The following is an 18,417-nucleotide window of genomic DNA, read 5'->3' as shown; positions in this document are numbered from 1 at the left end:
AAGGTCATCCATCTACCCACCCATTCTATCTCATTTCGGGATCGAATGTATGGCACGACGCATAAAATCATGCATAAAAAAGCAAGCTAGCAAGCTATAATAGTATGTGAACAAGTTTATTTGTGTGTATGTTTCATTTAGTAGATAGGTTATCTGATTGATTGAAGTCTAACGCACTGCGAACCCAATCCCTAACAAGCACAGCAACCGGCCAAGGAACCGGGAAGTGGCAGTGTATGAGGAACTATGTAAGAAGATGAATATGGTTGATAGGACAATCACACCGCACCTACATACATTGTGGAAAGGGGGTTCAGATAGAGAGGAATAGTGAATTGAGAGATGATGAAGGGGGGGGCCGATTCAATTGGATTATTAGATAATCGGGGGGTCAGGATCGGTGAGGTATATGCATGTTATGCTGTGTGGTGGCGGGGTGAGTTTGATAGGATAGGTAGATAGGGTGGATGGATAGATAGGCGGGGATGTAGTATGAACAGGGAAAGAGAACCTGATGCAGAGCCGAAATAGGTATGTATGCATGCATGCTGCATGTATGCAAGGGGGGCGAATACGAGGGAGGCCGAGCGTCGTCGATTGATAAGTGGCGTTTGGCGGGGTGGGTTGGGAGGGGTGTTGGTGGGTGGCTGATGATAGGAATGACGGATCGGTTCGAGTTGGAAGGAAGAAGTTGGTAGGGTAGGGTGGTATCGAAGAGTCGACTAAAGGGGCATTTCGGAACTGAATCTGAGCGCACTACCGCGACCTGCAAGCGATGAACCATTGTTGATGCCAGGGCTCGTGGGCCGGCTATTACCTGCAGTCCATTTGGGGCTTCGCGGCTGCGTGCTGGTCGAGCGAGTCGACGGACGATTCTTCCGGATTTCCCGAAGTTCTTCTTCCTTCCGGCGGAGTAGGTCCTCCCGGGACGTGAGGGTTGCTTCGAGTTCGAGGACCCGCGCGAGATGGCGGGCTTCGTCGTTCTTCGTGTTGAGTTCGCGCAGATGGGCTGCGTCTCCCTCGACCTTCCGTTTCAGGGTTTCGTTCTCGCTGCGCAGTTGGCGAAGCTCGTTGCCTGATTGTGCGGCTACGGTCGAGGCGGTCTGGTATTGTTCGCGCGTGTATTCTGCTTGTCGGGCTTCGTATTCGGCTTTGCGTTCTAGCGAGGCGTTGTCTTTAGTCAGACGTCGAATGTCTTCCCTTGCTGATTCGAGTTCAGCTGCACTGCCCCCGCCTGCTTTGAGGGACTCGCGGGCCTCTTCGAGTTCGTGTCGGAGCTGGGTCCGTTCGTCCTTCAATTTCATGAGCTCTTCTTTCTGCTTTTCGACTCGCTGGTCGGATGTGGCCTTAGCTTGGGTGAGACGGTCATGCTCCCGTCGGAGTTTGTGGAAGTCTCTGGTCCGTGTTTCGTAACGGTGCTGCAACTTTTCCAGCACGTTCTCTCTTTCTTGAAGACGGGCTTGAGCTCCTGCGAGAGCTTTCTGGAGTTTTTCGAGCTCTGCTGCATGTGAGTTCTGCATCTGAACAATGTTCTTCTCTAGCGCTTGGAGTCCACCGTTTAATGGTTGACTAGGGAATCCAGTCGATTCCGTGGACTGGGTTGGTTCTTGCGTCGGCTCTTCCGTCTTCGTTCTCTTGGCTGACTGCTCGACCTCATCGTCTTCCTGCTATCTCGATGTTAGTGCGACACATCAGGAACATTTGACATTCTGATCGACTTACGAATGCTCGTTTATGGGCTTGAGAAGTCGTCAGTTGAATGTCGACACCAGGTCGACTGTGCAGCTCTTGTTGCGACGCCTCAAGCTGCTCAGGGCTCAGAATGTGCAAAGGTTCAATGTGAGGTAGAGACCAATGAGCGTTGAAGTTATCCGAGACAAGGCAAGTGAGAAGTTCTTCTGCATCCTCCTGCACTCCAAGAGCATCATCCTGAAGGTCACCAACCACGTCACGGAGACGTATGGAGTATTGCAGGAGTGTCTTAAGACGTTCCGGTTCCGGAAGACCGGAGAAACATAGTTCGATATGTTCACTGGAGTTTGACACTAATAGACGAACCACCGGAAGCAGATTGCCATTGCGAGCGAATGTGGTTCGCATGTGTTCCACCGTGGGTGTTTGGCTGCTGAAAGACTTATCTAAAGCGATAATAGCAGCAGGGGCTTTGTATGTCTCCATAACCCCTTCATTACGCGTGGTCTGAATCCCAAAACTCAAGGAATCCTTGACCATGGAAACCTCAATATTCGTGCCCGATCCCATTTCCTGGCGTGGACGAGTATACGACAGGCCCTTGCCCATCAGATAACGTTCAACCACCCGCTGAGTCTTTTCTCCTTGCACCATGATAACCAAATGTATATCACGCATGCTGGCTGACTCCAAAAGGTAGCTTAAGAGCAAAAACTTTGCGCTTGAGTACTCAGCCCAAGCAGCCTCTCTCCCTAGGTCCGACTCAGAGTCTTTGATGTGTTCCGCAATGTTCAAATCTGGGTGCGTAGAAATATTGCTCAGACGATCGAGTATTTCATGCATCTTCGGCACAAGAAGATCACGCTGCTTGCTAGTCAGTATTGAGCAAAGTGACGGAGGGTGGACATCGAACCTGATAATCGCCGAGGAAATCGCGAATACTCTGGCTTTCGCTCGTCAGAACCCGTTCATAGTCATCCTTGACCCTGGAATCCATTGGAAGAGGCACAGCAAACTCCGATGGCCCGAGATGGACCGAACCAGGTGTTGGCTCTTCTGCGAAGTGCATGGACAATGCGCTAGGCTGAATAGTCTGGGGAGGTCCCATCTCCAAAGGCTCGACAGGGGGGATTGTAGTATCCTGGTCCACTTCAACATCTTTAGGATGTGTTGGTTCTTTATCGACTCGAACGCTAAGGGGAGCTGTCGTCTCCGGTACAGAAATAGGAACAGAAGGCTCTATGTCTCCGGCAGATGATGGCGTCGCACTTGATTCAGGGCCAGGGTTGGCTTTTGCGCGTAGTTGTGCATATGCATTTCTGAGCTTTTCCCTCGGGGTGGACCCTTCAAACTGGCTGTACTTCTCCATGGTATCGGACAACGACGGCCCTTCCTTCTCTTGACTATCCATGCTGTTTCTCGATCTTGAATGGAAAAGTTGGTTCAGTAATGAACGAAAGCTTGAAGCAGAAAGTTGACTCGCTGGGGTTTGCGGACCGTTTACAGCAATTGACTCGGGTACTGTACTCGCAGGTCTGAATAGCTGGGGTTCATCGACTGGATCACACGGGGTTTCAGGTATTTCATCAGCTTCTTCTGCCGGGTTGGCTGGCAATAGCGCGGTCAAGTTTGAAGTCGACGGCGCAGCAGAAGATTCGTTATGCGGAGTTTCCGGGATCCCTTCAGTGACGTTCGGTGTGTCGGTATTTCCTGAGCGGTAAGGTGTGGTCGGCGTCTCTTTGACTTCGTCCGAGACTATGGGTTCGCAGGGAGTCGAGATGATAGCAGCGACTTCAGTAACACGGGCAGTGGGTACCACTTCCGGGTCAAGTGGGCTGTCCGTCACCGATTGTGACGTATGGCTAGGTACTTCTGTATCAATACCGGAACTCCTCAGTAATCCGCCGGCTTGGTCATCCAGAAACAGAGTAGTTTCTGGTACGGGGCTAGGCGGAACAAAGAGAGGAGGGGTCGAGGACTGTCTAGACCGGGATTCGTCAGTCGGGGCTTCAGTCTGGGGCTGACTGGGTCTTGGGCTTAAGGAGTCTCTACTGTGTTCTTGAACACTGGAGACGGGTGGCGGTGATGGTGATGGTAGTGGTGGAGTGTTACTTCGAACAAATTCCTCTTGGGCCTGATCTCTTCGCTTTTTGTCCTCCCAGACTCGCACGGCAACGTCGTTGGCGTTTTCCTTCGGTTCCTGGTATTGCACGGCAGGCAGTTAGAACAGTGAGCTCCCAGTACTTCCAACAAGCCTCCAATGAAGCAAGGAATGGCAGAAAGTAGAGGATAGATCACTAAGCTCACCCAGGTAGGCGTCCAAGGTCCTTCCCAGTCAATCAAGTATTGCGATTCGGTCTCGTCAAGTATACAGTTGATAAGCCACTCGTCTGCACTCAGAGCTTCGCTATCGGTGTCTGCCTCGTTGTCGCTAGAATGAACGACGTGCTGGGTTCTCCAGCGTTTCTTTCGTTTGTGGCTTGTGTGGCTTGTATATATCGTAGAAGAGGACTTGCGCTTGCGCGACATTATACGCAAGCAGAGAGCGTGGCCGAGGTGTAACAATCCATGGTAGAGTATTGGAGCTAAAGCGATGGGATGTTGAACGAAAGGTGGAATAGCGAAGGTAGAAGAGCTTGCTGAGGTCGCAGTGTTCGGAAATGCAGCTATAGTCCAGGAAAAGGGCGAATCCTCGAAAGGGGGGCAAGGATGAGGGGTGTTTGGAGGAAGTGGATCATAAGATGGATTGAGGAACAGTCCAGCTGGTGATGAAGTCGACGGAACCAACGCGGGTGATCGACCGGCACGTGATGGCTTCTTATCGGCCGGGCCTACGGAGGTAAAGAAGGTATTCAGCTTCGGGAATCTCTCTATGGGAATAACGGTATATTTCACCTGGTAACACTGGAATGAAGTAAGTCTTTGTTACCAAGATCAATGGGAGGAAGGAGGTTGGTTTCAATGTTACTGCTATTCCGCAGTTCGCCGAAGCGAAAGACGGAAAGGATTCCCCATGCACCTGTCTGCATTCTGGACTCAACCAGCGGATGGGCCGGTTCTTGCATGCGCAGAGAGCTTTCCTCGAGAAGATGGTTTGTAGCTGTAGCTTACATGTAGCACAAAATGAATGTACTCCCTCCAATATCTGTGACCGTTTCTGGTGGAAGCCGCCGTCTCGACTCAATGGTGGTTTCTACAGTCGGCAGCCCTAAACCTGAGGAACGGAGCCATCTAGAGGCCAACACGAGTGTCAGTTGACTCACACTCATTAAACTTGACACTTATTCATCAGCTATTTTGAGTACCAAACTACCAATGAACTGGTAATCCGTGAGTCTAATCTGTTTGAGGGTGTCTCAATTGTTCACTTCCGATATTAACTATTAACCCCCATAGCCTCGGGTAACACCGCTGTGATATCCCTCTTTGTTCCAATGGTTACAGAAATACATAAGAGTGAGTGTTTAGTAGTTATTGAATTGATTGAAGTTTCACTATCTAGTTGAAGAGACTGTGGAAACCATGACTTTATCACTATGAAGGATGTCATATACATCTCTCCCTTCGGGTTTCTCACATTGCGAGTGGAAGTGAGATTTATAAGTTAAACTATAGGACATATGCATTGGGCTCAACTGCATGGATTAATTGTTATATGCTTATTTTTTTGTCAATGCAATAATGTCGGTGAAAGCACATCTCGTCCTGGAAAAGCTACCAAACCTGCAGAAGCTACCAAAGCGGGAGGGTTAGCAGCACTGCTTCCCGGGCACTTATCAGGAATGTGGGGAAGCTTTTGCAGCCATTTCTCTCTACCAACTAAATTCCTCCTCCCCCAAATCAACCCTATCCATTACTTTTACTTGCCCCCATTAAGCTACCTCATCAGCTGCAACACCGATCCAATTCTCAATCACAACACCTCGTGGAGAAGCATAACCAGGGACAATGGAGTCAGTGCACAAAATCCTCGCATCAGCGCGTGCAGCACCCTACGGAAATCTCCTCCCAGCCGGGGACAACCTATTTCTCTCCGTCGCCGAAGCAGTACAAGACCACATGAGCAACTACGATGCATCGCATGACTTTAACCACATTCTCCGGGTCCTGGCACTATCTCAACATATCTTGCTCGCTGAATTTAACACTACAAAGACTTATGACCCCACCGTGGTCCTCCTCAGCGCGTAAGTAACCAAAATGATAACCACTTATCGTAGCCAGCCCACTACAAATTATTTTACTACCATTCCACATTCAATCTGTTCTAACGAATTGATGAAAGCCTTCTTCACGACGTGAACGACAAGAAATACGCCCCACCAGTTATCGAAGGTCAGCAGCAGACCTCGAAAGTGACTCTGGTGTTGCAGCAAGCTGGAGCCTCGGCAGCCCTAGCAGCTAGGGTAGAAGAGGTGGTCAATCACGTTTCGTACTCCACTGAGATCAAGGACCCAAAGAAGGTGCTGTTCGTTATACAGCAACATCCTGAACTTGCTATCGTGCAGGATGCGGATCGTATTGATGCCATTGGAGCCATTGGGATTGGTAGGACGTTTACCTTTACGGGCGCTAAGTTGGCGGGTGCTAGTATGCAAAATTCGAGAGAGCATATTGATGATAAGTTGGAGAAGTTGGAGGGGATGATGAAGGTAAGTTTTTTGGAAGCTTGTGGTTATTCGTTTATGTGCGTATGTGCTAATGTGGGTTGTAGACTGCTACTGGTAGACAGATGGCTAGGGATCGTACGGAGAGGTTGACCATTTTTAAGAAGTGGTGGGATGAGGAGACGATGATGGTGGGGGTTTAGCTGGTTGTTTGTTTTGCGGAGTGCTGTTGCATGATTAGATCATAGAGAGGATGCATTTAGCTGTGATAGATAAGATCTAGAGAAGACTGTCTATTAATTTCTTTGACGTCTATTTATGCAGACTCGTATCTATCATATGATTGTATAATCTATCACAATCGAGCGTCTCGAGATCCCTCCTGCTCCTTCCACTTATCATAGTCGAAGCCAAGTTGCTCTAGGCTCTTGATAGAGCTTCGCTCCTCGCCCTTCTCTGCAAATACCCGCTTGATCTCAGACATTCTTTGCCGTATCCACCTTTGCCTCTCACCGCAATAACTACCCAGCTTCCCAGCACCGTTATTGTCAAGACCTTGCCGGGGTGGCGCCGTCGCCGCCCAGTCATGCAAGAAGTTGTGGTAGTCCGCATCCTGCGGGAAAGGTAGCAAATGAAATGATGTCCCGTTGCCCTTTTTGGCAATGTTTGCTTCCTCCCAAGCTTTCATGTCCTCCTTTGGTGGAAGGCTAAGCCTTCCCGACCAAACACGGGCGAACACCGCCGCCTGGTTCTCCGAAAGTGGGAGCGGAATTACCCTCTGTGGCAGTGCAGGTAAGACCAGAGATGTGTCGTAGATGTAAAACAGGTGTTGGTACACATTCAGAGTGCGGCGGCCATCGGTGATCAGAGGTGGGTTCAATGACGAGAGGAAAGGGAAGGAGTAGAGATAGCCAGTGCAGAAGACGATGGCATCAATGTCTTGCTCGATGTGACCATTTGCAAAGCGGACCGCTCTGTTGTGTGCATGAGGCGGTAAGAATTCCACTATTTCTGGAAGATAAATCTTTTCCGAAGCAGCAGATGCCAGAGGGGTCTCTGTTCGTTGAGATACCAGCAGTTTCCCCTTGGACACTTCGTTGATCTGATTGCCAATGTCTAATCCAGATGCCGAAGTTCCGACAACAATGACCTTCTTGTCTCGGAACGGCTCTGCCGAATCGAAGAGCCTCGAATGAGAGATCACATCTGGATATGCCGAATTCCAGGTTTGAATCCCAGGAATTTCAGGGGTATATGGGACATCAAAGTGGCCACTAGCGACCACTACAGCATCGTATGAGTGCGTTCTCTCAATTCCTTCACGGAGGTTCTTAGTTGTGAGAGACCAAGCATGGAGAGCACCTTCCGTCTTCCGCACATCCACCACCTGCGTCTCGAACTGTATGACATTTTTGATGTCTTCGGCATACTCATCCAGATATTTCTTTACGGCCGAGTGCTTCGGAAACACCTGTGAGTCGGGCTCAAAAGATTTGTCATGAAATCCCATCATCTCTTTGGGGATGTTAGTGTCCAGTGTCTTATACAGCGGGGACACAAAGACCGGCTCTCGAGACCGGTCGTTGCCTCCTGTCGAGTACCATAATGACTCTTCGAGCGGCTTGTTCGGATCCAGTTGTGGCACCGGAGTGGTCAGCTTCTCCTTCAGGGTCCCCGGGCAGTAATTCCAGACTCCGCCTGCAGAGCTTCTTTTCTCGAAGACATCAACCCGCTCGAAGCATTTCTCGGCAAGAAGGTACCTGCGATTCTCGTTAGTGACTTGAGATGAATATAGACATTCAAGTGCTTTTCCTACTTGACCGCAGCAAGACCGGACGGTCCAGCTCCGATGACAGCTATACGACGTATTGGGGTTGAAAGTGTCATTACTGAGGCAAGCTCCGAGCAGACAGTGGGAGTTGGAGGATAGTATGTCTCGATCTTGAGCCCGAGGGGTTGTGTCGGAGGCGAGCCGATAAGCTCATCCCTAGTAATTGCTAGCAGATGATGATTGCATCACTCTCCTGATGGATGCCGTGCTCTTCGGCGTTTCCCTAACAGCTAACTATATCGATCAAGAAAATTAGTAACTATCTATTCCATTTTCGACTTTAACTAGGATCTCTACTCTTTTATACACTTGTGCGATCGCAAATGAGCGGAGATGCCCAACGAGATAAAGGGCGTACCGACCATGACGTAGATTACCCGCTAAACATCGAACTCTGCGGAGAAAAGCACGGGTAATATTACGCACCGATACGGGGGTAATCCGGGCTCACCTCCGCATCTTTCCATCTTCAATTCTCCCGCGCGTCCTCTAATATCCGATCGGCCAACAACAACAACAGTGTTGCTTCGTGCAGACGCCATCCCGCCCGGAACATGCAAGGCCTATAATAAAGGACTGGAAATGCGGATATTACTTGTTCATTAAGCGCCTGCAGCGATGGACGCTCACGAACAGCAACCTCCGGTCTCCGAACCTCTACGGTCGACGACCCCGATCCCTATCGCGAAGCTCGCCCCGGAGCTCGAGAATCTTTCGGACAGCTCTATCCACGCCGTGGTGACCTTGTTATGGCCCTACTCATCATCAACCCGTTCTCTCAGTCTCTTGCTCGCGGAGCCGGACTTTCGCCTTCGCCGCACGAATGGACAGGTCAAGGTGGTCTTTCATGGGCTGGTCGCGGAAGAAGTAGCCAAGTCGCACGTCGGAATTGGCGATACTGTCTACATTAAGCTGGCGGGATCGAGATTTGTGGACAATGGGGTGTCTAATCAGACGCCAGGGAGATGCATCGCGTGGGACATCAATTATGATGATGGCGTTTCCATTGAGGTACTTTTTCGGACTCAGCAAGTAGTGATCAGTTACAGTCCAGTGCTTACCAGTGTTAGATCTGGCGTTCTTCTCAACATCTCTCCAATGTGCAAGTAGACCGCCCATCATCTCCGCCGCCCACTATCGACAATGCGATTGAAGAGGCACCATCCACCCCTCCTCCCAACAGATACCCTCGCCCAGACGGAACGAGTCAGAACGCTGGTCTACAATCGTGGCAGTCACCGGCTTTTGTCGAGCGATCGCGCACATCTCTAAGCCACCTTTCGAGCTCCATATTTGACCCTTTCGCAGAAGAAGATGGCTTCGTGCCGGGGAAAGGAAGGAAGCGACCAAGGTTTAGCATGCGCGGCAGTGATTGGCGTCTCGTCGATGAACCTGCGAGCCCCGAAGACATCGACATTCCGGGAGATTGGACGGCTATGTTTGACGACGAGGAATGGCTGAAAGCTGAGATTGGTGAGGATGATGCGGAGGATACCAAACAGTCCCCAGAGCCATCGGAAACTCGCGACGTTGAACCAGTATCGGAGGGGCCGCCCGATGGCGCGCAAGCCGAAGGTACCGCTACTGAGTCAGAGCAAGTGACACCTGAGTCCACTACAGAGAAGAAGTTGAACGAATCAAGATCCGATGCGGAATTTCTTGTGCCTGGCATTGTGTCGAGGACCGAGGCTCCAAGCCCGCGAAGGCACGGCATACCCAACTTCGCTGGTCATCTGCCAATAGATACTCCGCGCCTTCATCCTATCCCCTCTCCCGGCCTTCCTGTTCCCTCACCCTTGGTTAGCACTTCAAACAGCCCTTTTGGGTATTTCGGAGCCGTGTCAACTACCGGCCAAACTCAGTCTACTCCACCGACAACTGTCAACCAGGATGCCGCCGATTTGGCACTTGAGGCTATATCGGATATGCCACCAGAGACTAGTATCAGGAACTCTGATGAACATGTGACAACAATGGCTAACGAGGAAGCTACCACTTTGTCCGAACCAATTTCACAGATGCGCGAAGTGGGCTCTGGGTCTGAAGTTGGCCATGCTGTTTCCTTACACGGAATGGTCAATGCAGGGGCACAAGATTTAGAGGGCACGCATGCTCAAGATACTACGCCGTCTTTGTCTGTTCTTCAGACAGCCACTCCGCATACCGCCTTTACTTTCGGTATTGAAGGTGGAGATGCAGAAGGGCCAATGCCACACGAAGAAGAACGGGCCAAGGTGGAAGAGGACGAGGAACGGCTCGAAGCACTCGGGCAATTTGAAGCACGGGCGGATTCCAGCATGGCTGCGGAGGAGAAAGGAACTTACCATGGCGTGATAGAAACGACACAGCACGACTTAGAAGGCGAAGACCACGAATACGAGAGCGCTAGTCAAAGCTCAATCATCGAGGACGCTCGCTCGGAGGCCTCAAGCGAAGAATACGTTTCAGAAGAAGACGAGCAGCCCGACTCCAGGGCAAGACATGACATCGAACTTATTTCCGAGAGTGAAGCAGAATCACCGGAGAAATCCCATGATGCCGTCAGGAGAGAATATGGATATTATCCTGAAGATGACGAGGAAGAAGAACTCGACGAGGAGGAGGAAATCTCTGATGAAGAGCCTGAATCTGAAGAGTTGGAGGATGATTATGATGAGGACGGATATGACGATCGTGTCGACTCTGAACTCGAGTCACAAGAAGATGAACTGGAGGCTGAATCACCGCATCCCATCAAGAAGGCCGAACCAGAGATTATTGTGCTCGATAGCGATAGCGACGAGGAGCCTTCGCCGAGCGTACCAAGGCAGCCCGCTGCAGCACCGACAGCCCAATATACTCGGGAACCCGACGTATCCCCATCTGCGGATGAAGCATCCAGCTATGGGATGTCAGAGCCAGGCGAATACGAAGAATATGAGAGCGAAGAGGTTGATGACGCGGAGGGGGAGGACTATAGTGATGAAGACGGCGAAGAGGGTGGCGAATGGTTTGTGCGAGACAACCAAGAAGCCCAGGAGCGAGAGGTCGAGCCGGTAGAGGCCGACTTGATTCGCCAGAGCCGCGAAATCGATGAGAGTGAAGGGTTACATTCCGAGGAAGTACGGGTGGCTCATAAACCAACAATGGAGCCGCACAGTGATGACGAGGCAGTCGGCGTGGAGCAAGTAAATCACGGACACGAGAGCGAAGGAGATGTGGATATGGATGACGGTCAGCGGGACGCTGAAGATGCTGATGTCAAGGCCATGGAAGCCGAATCGGTCCAGGATGAAGAAATGCACGACCTACAAACCGATGATGATCAGAATAACGATGAACAATCCCGTGACGAAACAGTCGGCGACGGGAAGGCTCACTACGTGGATCCTCATAAAGAAGACGTAGAACTGGAACGTGTTGAGGAGCCAGCTGGTGCTAAAGAACCAGAGGTGGTGCACATAGAAGATGAGGCAACAGAAGAACCAGTTCATCTTGCAGAAGGTCATGCAGAAGGTCATGAAGGATCCACAGAGGGTGCTGTCCTTAGGGCTCCATCCGATGGCGCCGAGCAAAGCATCGATATCGACGAACACCCTGGTTACCATGTCGAACATGAGGAATTGGGGATAACAGAAGTCATATCACACGAGGCACATCCCGGGGAGATCGGATATGCTCAAGACACCATCCATATCGCTCAGCAAGACGGGGCCGGTACTGAAACCGTTCTACAGTATTCTGAACCTCCGATCGATCCCGAGCTTTTCAGCGCGGGCACTTTTCTGACCGAAATTAGTACTGAACAACATGGGGCACATACCTCCCACGAGCAGATACAGGATGGTGAGGACGCAGGCGTGCCAGAACAAGCCCAGCACATTGACCCTAGCCTGTCGCTAGATGGTGCTTCTCAAAGCTTGGGCCTGCCCGACTCGGCTGCCTATGTTCCCAAGATGCCAATTCTCCCGCAGAATCAGCTGGTGACTCCAGAGTCATCTCAGATAAATGGAGCGGACATTCCTTCTGTCCCTGTCCTACCGGTGGATGCAGCACTGCCAACCCCTGAGCCTACCCAGGAAAGGTCAGATTTCCAAGTAGAAGACGAACCACAGCCCACCGTTGAGGTGGTTACAGAAATTACAGAAACAACAGCGACGGTGGTGGCAGAAAACCTCCCGCAAGACGAAGACGCCCAGTCTGAAGCGGAATCGATCTCTACCGCACCCGAAGAAAAGGCAATATCAGATGACGACAAGGGAGCTCACACAACACATAGCGAAGACGAAGTCCTACTCGTCGGCCATGACCGCAAACATCTTCTCAACCTCAACCGCAACTACCCGGGCCTGCGCAGCAAATACTCCTACTTCGCGCCCCTCGCCACCCTCATCGACCACTACAACGCGCTGACAGACACCATCTCAATCGTATCTGAGACTCGACCCCCAATCCGCTCAACAACAGGCAAAAAGGACTACATACTGACCTTCGGTGTGACCGACCCCTCCCTCGCCGGCACAATCCTGTACGCCCAGATCTTCCGACCCTACAAAACCGCCCTCCCAACCTTAGAAGAAGGCGACGCCATCCTCCTCCGAAACTTCAAAGTCAAGAGCTTCAAGCACTCCATCACCTTGTCCAGCGTCGATAGCAGCGCCTGGGCCGTCTTCAACGGCCCCAACGAAGCCCAAATCGACGGCCCACCTGTCGAATACGGCGCGGAGGAGCAAACCTACGCCACGGACTTGCGCCAATGGTATCACGAAGACGGCATGGCCATGGTGGCTGACTACCAATTACAAGCCTCGATAGAGCAGGAAAGTCGCGAGGCCACCCCCTACAGTACCGGTGGATTCAGTGATTCGGGCAGCGTGAACAACGTTGATGGACGGGCGGACTCCTCGTTCTCGTCGAGTCGGGGCTCCGGCTCCGGCTCACGAAGGAGGAAATCCCATCGTCGAATTACGATCCATGAGTTGCGCGATGGGAGGAGATATGCCGAAGTTGGATCGCCGAGCAGTAAGGAGGATATACATGAGTTGAGGGATGGGACGGTGTATGCGAACTTCTAATTTCTACCTGCAGTTGTGTATAGGGCTTGGAGTTGTGTTTGCAGTGTAGTAGATCTAGATGATTGACGAGTGTATCTATGTATGGGTGTTTGGATTGATGTTTCGTGGCATATGTGTGGGAATGTTTCTAGCAATCATGGTAACTTTCACAAGCATATAGTTAGAGCAATTGTCTCTATTCATAACATCCTTGCATCTTACCCGCAGGATGCTTGCTCTACACGTCTATACAAGCATACCGTCCGTGTCTTCATAACCCATACAAAAGCGATAGCAATAAAGCAAAGAATATAAACACCAACCCACCAAGAACGCTATTCTCAACCCACACCTCTACTCCACCCCCAACTTCTAGGAATCTATCCTCTTACCCCCCTCACATCTTCGGCCCATTCTCCCCACCCAAAAACTCCAAATTAATCGCCGCCCGAATAAGCTGATTCGCAATAGCCGTAGCCGGGGGCAACCTCAATGCCCCCTCCTTATACTCTGGCCCCAGCCCAGACCCCAAAACACTCGTGCCGGTCCGCAGCGCCTCCTCGACCTCGGCAAACTCAAACCACCTCGCATCCTCGAGCTCAGGATCATGCTCGAGGTTAATCTTCTCATGCGCAGGATCACTCACCTGCGCAATGGCCCCGATCATCAAGTTCGCCGGGTACGGCCACGGCTGCGACGAGTGGATCACGACGCGCGACAACGTCACACCGGCTTCTTCCCACACTTCGCGGCGGACGGCGTCCTCGACTGACTCGGCGGGCTCGATGAAGCCCGCTAGGGTGGAGTACCAGTTAGGCGGGAAGCGCTTCGAGCGGCCGAGCAGGATGCGTTTGGCGTCGGCGGAGACGACGGCCACGATGATGGTGGGGTCGGTGCGAGGGAAGGAGAGGTTCGATATCGTGGTGCGAGTGTTGCAGGGGGGGCGGGTGGCGGGTTTGCCTTGCTCGATGAGGGCAGCATCGCTGGGTGGACAGGCGCGTTTGGTCCCGCTGTTTACGGAGATCGTGGGGTGGCCGCAGGTGCCGCAGAAGGTGTTGCGCGTGTTCCAGTCTATTAGGGCGCGGGCTTGTGCGTAGATGGCGGCTGTGCAGGGTTGGGAGCGTCTGTTAGTGATGATTGTTGTTGTGTATGAGTGGTAGGGTTAGGTACGTACCTTCACTGGCGGGGAAGGACATGATGGTTCTGCCCTGGAGGAAGGTCAGACCCTTGGCTTCCATGTCGGCGATCACGGCTCTGGAATTGGCTTGCTGTTCTTCGGAGTGGCGGGGGGTCACGTCCAATGCGAAGTAGGGCGTTCCGGTGTAGATCTTCCAGACGAGACCGTCCTGTTTTTGGGTTTCGTCGAGACCGAGGAAAATTGGGGATGCGGTGGTTTTGCGTGAGTCGTACTCCTTGATGATGTCCTCTTCGGACTTGTCGTAGATGGTCTCGGGGACCATCTTGCGGATTTCGTCGTATTTGGCGTAGTAGGGCTCCGCGGGCGATTTGGTCAGTGGCGCGAGGTCCTTCATGAGGACGAAGCGCGTGGAGGGGTGCTTGAGTGCGGCGGAGAGGAAGGCATGGTCACCGCGGAGGAATGACAGACGGTTCAATGGGGAGCCTGGACAATGGTAAATAGCTGGTCGTAAAGGGATTCAGGGGAGATTTAGGACATACTGGAGAAATAGTTCACAGTCTCCTTTCCGAACCGCCGGGCCAGCATGGAGTCGGCTTGTATATGCGGGGGGTTGGGGAGCTGGGAATCGTTGCTCATCATGAACTAAAGAATACGGCGATTGTGGAGAGAGTGGAGTGTAGGGAGAAGGATTAGAGGGTTAGGAATAGGATAGGAATGATTCCAATGCTGTATATTCACCCGGGGAAGTTCAGGAGAAAAAAAGCAAGGCGATGATGCAGAATTGGGCCTCCTCATGGCTCCGATAACCAGCGATTAATCAGCACCCCTCAGATGCCGAGGCGGGTAATCTCGGTACCATCTGCGCAGGTACCGCTCACCCGGCAATTGCTCCGATACGGTATTACTGTAACGATTGAGGGGCACGAGGGGAGCTCCCCACACACGTGACATGCGTCATGGCGAGTCACGCTTTCTCCAACTGATTTGTGGATGGCTTCATTTGTTATCTTTCCCCACGGCATCAGCAGAGACGCAGTCGCTCACCATGGGTCATCTTGTCACTCTTGCAACATGGTGGGTGCTTAATTACGGGTATATCGTTGTATGTTTCCACTGACAATTTCCTCTCAGCTCCCTCAACCAGTGGGCCCTCGACTTCGAGGGTAACTGCGAGCGCATTATCGAAAGTATTCGGAAAGCCAAGGCAGCTGGCGCCACGCTACGAGTTGGTCCTGAGCTTGAGATTACTGGTACTTACGCTTATTTGCATCGCTATGGGCAATTGCTGATATCGCTCAGGATATGGCTGTCTCGATGCTTTCCTCGAGGGTGATACATACCTCCACTCGTGGGAGATGTTTGCCCGCATCATCGATCACCCCGACTGCCAGGATATCGTTGTTGATGTCGGCATGCCCGTTCGCCATAGAGACTGCAAGTGGAACTGCCGGTAAGTCATGAGTACGGTACCGCTACTTCTTCTGCTCGAACTAAGCAATCTTCTAGCGTGATCTTCTACAACCGCAAGATCATCCTCATTCGTCCTAAGATGTGGCTTGCCAATGGTGCGTATTCCTTTATGGCTGTGACAGGATCAATGGCTGACGTTTGCTTCTTCTAAAGATGGCAATTACAGGGAAATGAGACACTTCACGCCCTGGCAGCGGCCGCGCGAAGTCGAGGACTACTACTTGGAGCAGATTGTCGGAAAGATCACGGGACAATACAAGGTGCCTTTTGGTGATGCACTCATCAGTACTAGAGATACGTGCTTGGGTCTTGAAACTTGCGAGGAGCTCTTCACTCCTAACGGGTAAGACCTATACAGTCCTTCGGTTAAGGGGAGACAGCTAATACGTGCACAGCCCTCACATCCCGTATGGCCTTGCTGGTACGTCTGTCAATTTCACCTAACTGCACTTTGTCTAACCGATTGAAGGTGTCGAAATCTTCTCCAACTCTTCCGGAAGTCACCACGAATTAAGGAAGCTCGATACCCGTATCAACCTTATCACACAGGCCACAAAATTGGTAAGGCTGCCAAACACACCCAATGTGTCAATTCTAACTCTTCTCTAGAGTGGTGGCATCTATCTCTACGCAAACCAACAAGGCTGTGATGGTGATCGTCTGTACTACGATGGTTGCGCAATGATCGTGGTCAATGGCAACATTGTGGCCCAGGGTTCACAGTTTTCCCTGAACGATGTTGAGGTCGTTACGGCTACTGTTGATATTGAAGAGGTCCGGACCTACCGCTCTAGTGCGAGTCGAGGAATGCAGGCCAGCATGCAATCGCCTTATGTCCGCCTCGACCTGGACACGAGGTTGTCCCGTCGGGACGAGGATGCCGATCCCGGCTATGCTCCCTCTGAAACTCTCAAACCCCGCTACCATGTCCCAGAGGAAGAGATTGCTCTTGGTCCGGCTTGCTGGCTGTGGGATTATCTGCGCCGGAGCGGTGCTGCCGGATACTTTATCCCGCTTAGTGGTGGTATTGACAGTTGCGCTACTTCTATCATTGTTCACTCGATGTGCAGAGAAGTCGTCAAAGCTGTCCAAGAAGGAAACGAGCAGGTCATCAAGGATGTCCGCAGGCTTTGCGCCGAGCCAGCAGACTCCACCTGGCTTCCCACTACGAGCCAGGAGGTTTGCAAGTAAGTCTCACTGCTACATGCCGAACTATCATGTCCTAACCTACTCCACCAGCCGCATCTTCCACACGAGCTACATGGGCACCCAGAACTCAAGCAAGGAAACAAGGGACCGGGCCAAGGTGCTCGCCGCGGAGATCGGTGCTTACCACACCGACTTCAACTTCGATACCGTCATCACTGCTATGATGAACGTGTTTACTATCGTCACAAACTTTCAGCCTAAGTTCAAGGTCCACGGCGGTACCCGAGCAGAGAACCAAGCGTTGCAGAACATCCAAGCCAGATTGCGGATGGTACTTTCATATCTGTTCGCATCGTTGCTACCGACGGTCCGTCAGCGCCCTGGCGGTGGAGGGCTGCTTGTTCTGGGCTCGTCCAATGTTGATGGTACGTTTGCAACCCCATAAATCGTCTGAGTCGAGATTCTAACAAAGCGCAGAATGGTGTGTTCATGCCCCAAGCCCAATATAACACAACAATGACCCCCTTAAACCGAACAAGAAACTAACGTAAACAGTCTCCGCGGCTACCTGACCAAATACGACGCCAGCAGTGCCGATGTACGTCCACATCCCTCTACAAGAAAGTGCTAAACACCACTAACAATCACAGCTCAACCCCATCGGCTCCATAAGTAAAGTCGATCTGAAGAAATTCATCGCCTGGGCCCGCGACTCCTTCGACCTTCCCATTCTCGATGATTTCCTCACCGCGACTCCCACCGCCGAACTCGAGCCCATCACCGCCACCTACGTGCAATCCGACGAAGCCGACATGGGAGTCACATACGCCGAGCTCTCTGTCTTCGGATACCTCCGTAAAGTGGCCAAGCTTGGACCCTGGTCCATGTACGAGCGCCTACTCCACATGTGGGGGAACGAGTACAGCCCGCGCGAGATCTACGAAAAGACGCGCCACTTCTTCTACAACTATTCGATTAATCGCCATAAGATGACGGTGTTGACGCCTAGTTATCATGCTGAACAGTATTCGCCGGAGGATAATAGGCATGATTTGAGGCAGTTCTTGTGTATGTTTCCTTTCCTAACCCCTTTTGTTGTCTTCCCTTTTGTGTTTTGCTGCTCGCATATGAGATGTGGTATTGGTGTGGGATAATGGCTAATATAGACTGTGATATGGTATAGATCCCTCCTTCTCGTGGGCGTACAAGAAGATGGAAGACAGTGTGCAGTACTGGGAATCGAAGGGGTGGACTACGGGCAAGGCGCAGAAGAAGAGCGTAAAGGCCGATTAGAGTGTCGGTTTAGTATCCTATAGTATATCCATTTGGGGAAGATGAAGACATGTAGAGGGGGCGGTTAGCTGTGATAGATGTTTAACGTGAATACGCAGTAATACACATGTCACAAGCACATCCTAGCAAGTACTTTTGCTGTCGAGTAATGTAACGAGTGATTTAGAAATATGGGAAAACAGATTGAAGAGCAAAGATCGAACT

At 51.6% G+C, this 18,417-nt stretch overlaps 6 protein-coding genes across 6 annotated transcripts; 3 read left to right on the top strand and 3 right to left on the bottom strand.

Annotated features, from left to right (window-relative positions):
• Positions 1–722: 722 nt before the first annotated feature.
• Positions 723–4,221, bottom strand: AKAW2_40580S (uncharacterized protein; the record flags this gene model as incomplete). Its single annotated transcript, XM_041688924.1, has 4 exons — positions 723–1,667; positions 1,723–2,556; positions 2,606–3,892; positions 4,000–4,221. 4 exons carry the CDS (start codon positions 4,219–4,221, stop codon positions 723–725), a joined length of 3,288 nt encoding a protein of 1,095 aa, XP_041542660.1.
• A 1,419-nt stretch (positions 4,222–5,640) lies between these two features.
• Positions 5,641–6,502, top strand: AKAW2_40579A (HD domain-containing protein; the record flags this gene model as incomplete). Its single annotated transcript, XM_041688922.1, has 3 exons — positions 5,641–5,879; positions 5,978–6,344; positions 6,407–6,502. The coding sequence occupies 3 exons, from the start codon at positions 5,641–5,643 to the stop codon at positions 6,500–6,502; spliced, it is 702 nt and encodes a 233-aa protein (XP_041542659.1).
• A 152-nt stretch (positions 6,503–6,654) lies between these two features.
• AKAW2_40578S (putative flavin dependent monooxygenase) lies at positions 6,655–8,186 on the bottom strand (the record flags this gene model as incomplete). The annotated part of the gene is made up of 2 exons (XM_041688921.1): positions 6,655–8,059; positions 8,116–8,186. The coding sequence occupies 2 exons, from the start codon at positions 8,184–8,186 to the stop codon at positions 6,655–6,657; spliced, it is 1,476 nt and encodes a 491-aa protein (XP_041542658.1).
• A 562-nt stretch (positions 8,187–8,748) lies between these two features.
• AKAW2_40577A (uncharacterized protein) lies at positions 8,749–13,184 on the top strand (the record flags this gene model as incomplete). The annotated part of the gene is made up of 2 exons (XM_041688920.1): positions 8,749–9,141; positions 9,201–13,184. The coding sequence occupies 2 exons, from the start codon at positions 8,749–8,751 to the stop codon at positions 13,182–13,184; spliced, it is 4,377 nt and encodes a 1,458-aa protein (XP_041542657.1).
• A 376-nt stretch (positions 13,185–13,560) lies between these two features.
• NPY1 (NAD(+) diphosphatase) lies at positions 13,561–14,940 on the bottom strand (the record flags this gene model as incomplete). The annotated part of the gene is made up of 3 exons (XM_041688919.1): positions 13,561–14,267; positions 14,338–14,784; positions 14,841–14,940. 3 exons carry the CDS (start codon positions 14,938–14,940, stop codon positions 13,561–13,563), a joined length of 1,254 nt encoding a protein of 417 aa, XP_041542656.1.
• Positions 14,941–15,346: 406 nt separating this feature from the next.
• On the top strand, positions 15,347–18,213 carry QNS1 (glutamine-dependent NAD(+) synthetase; the record flags this gene model as incomplete). The annotated part of the gene is made up of 13 exons (XM_041688918.1): positions 15,347–15,375; positions 15,433–15,551; positions 15,601–15,751; positions 15,808–15,866; positions 15,925–16,114; positions 16,167–16,192; positions 16,241–16,332; positions 16,381–16,958; positions 17,011–17,345; positions 17,398–17,401; positions 17,476–17,518; positions 17,571–17,988; positions 18,104–18,213. 13 exons carry the CDS (start codon positions 15,347–15,349, stop codon positions 18,211–18,213), a joined length of 2,154 nt encoding a protein of 717 aa, XP_041542655.1.
• Between the last annotated feature and the right edge of the window lie 204 nt (positions 18,214–18,417).

Source organism: Aspergillus luchuensis, chromosome 4, assembly GCF_016861625.1.
Source record: "Aspergillus luchuensis IFO 4308 DNA, chromosome 4, nearly complete sequence".
Classification (NCBI taxonomy): domain Eukaryota; kingdom Fungi; phylum Ascomycota; class Eurotiomycetes; order Eurotiales; family Aspergillaceae; genus Aspergillus; species Aspergillus luchuensis.
Note: the sequence above shows the minus strand (reverse complement) of the source record. Positions and strands in the feature narration are given on the sequence as shown.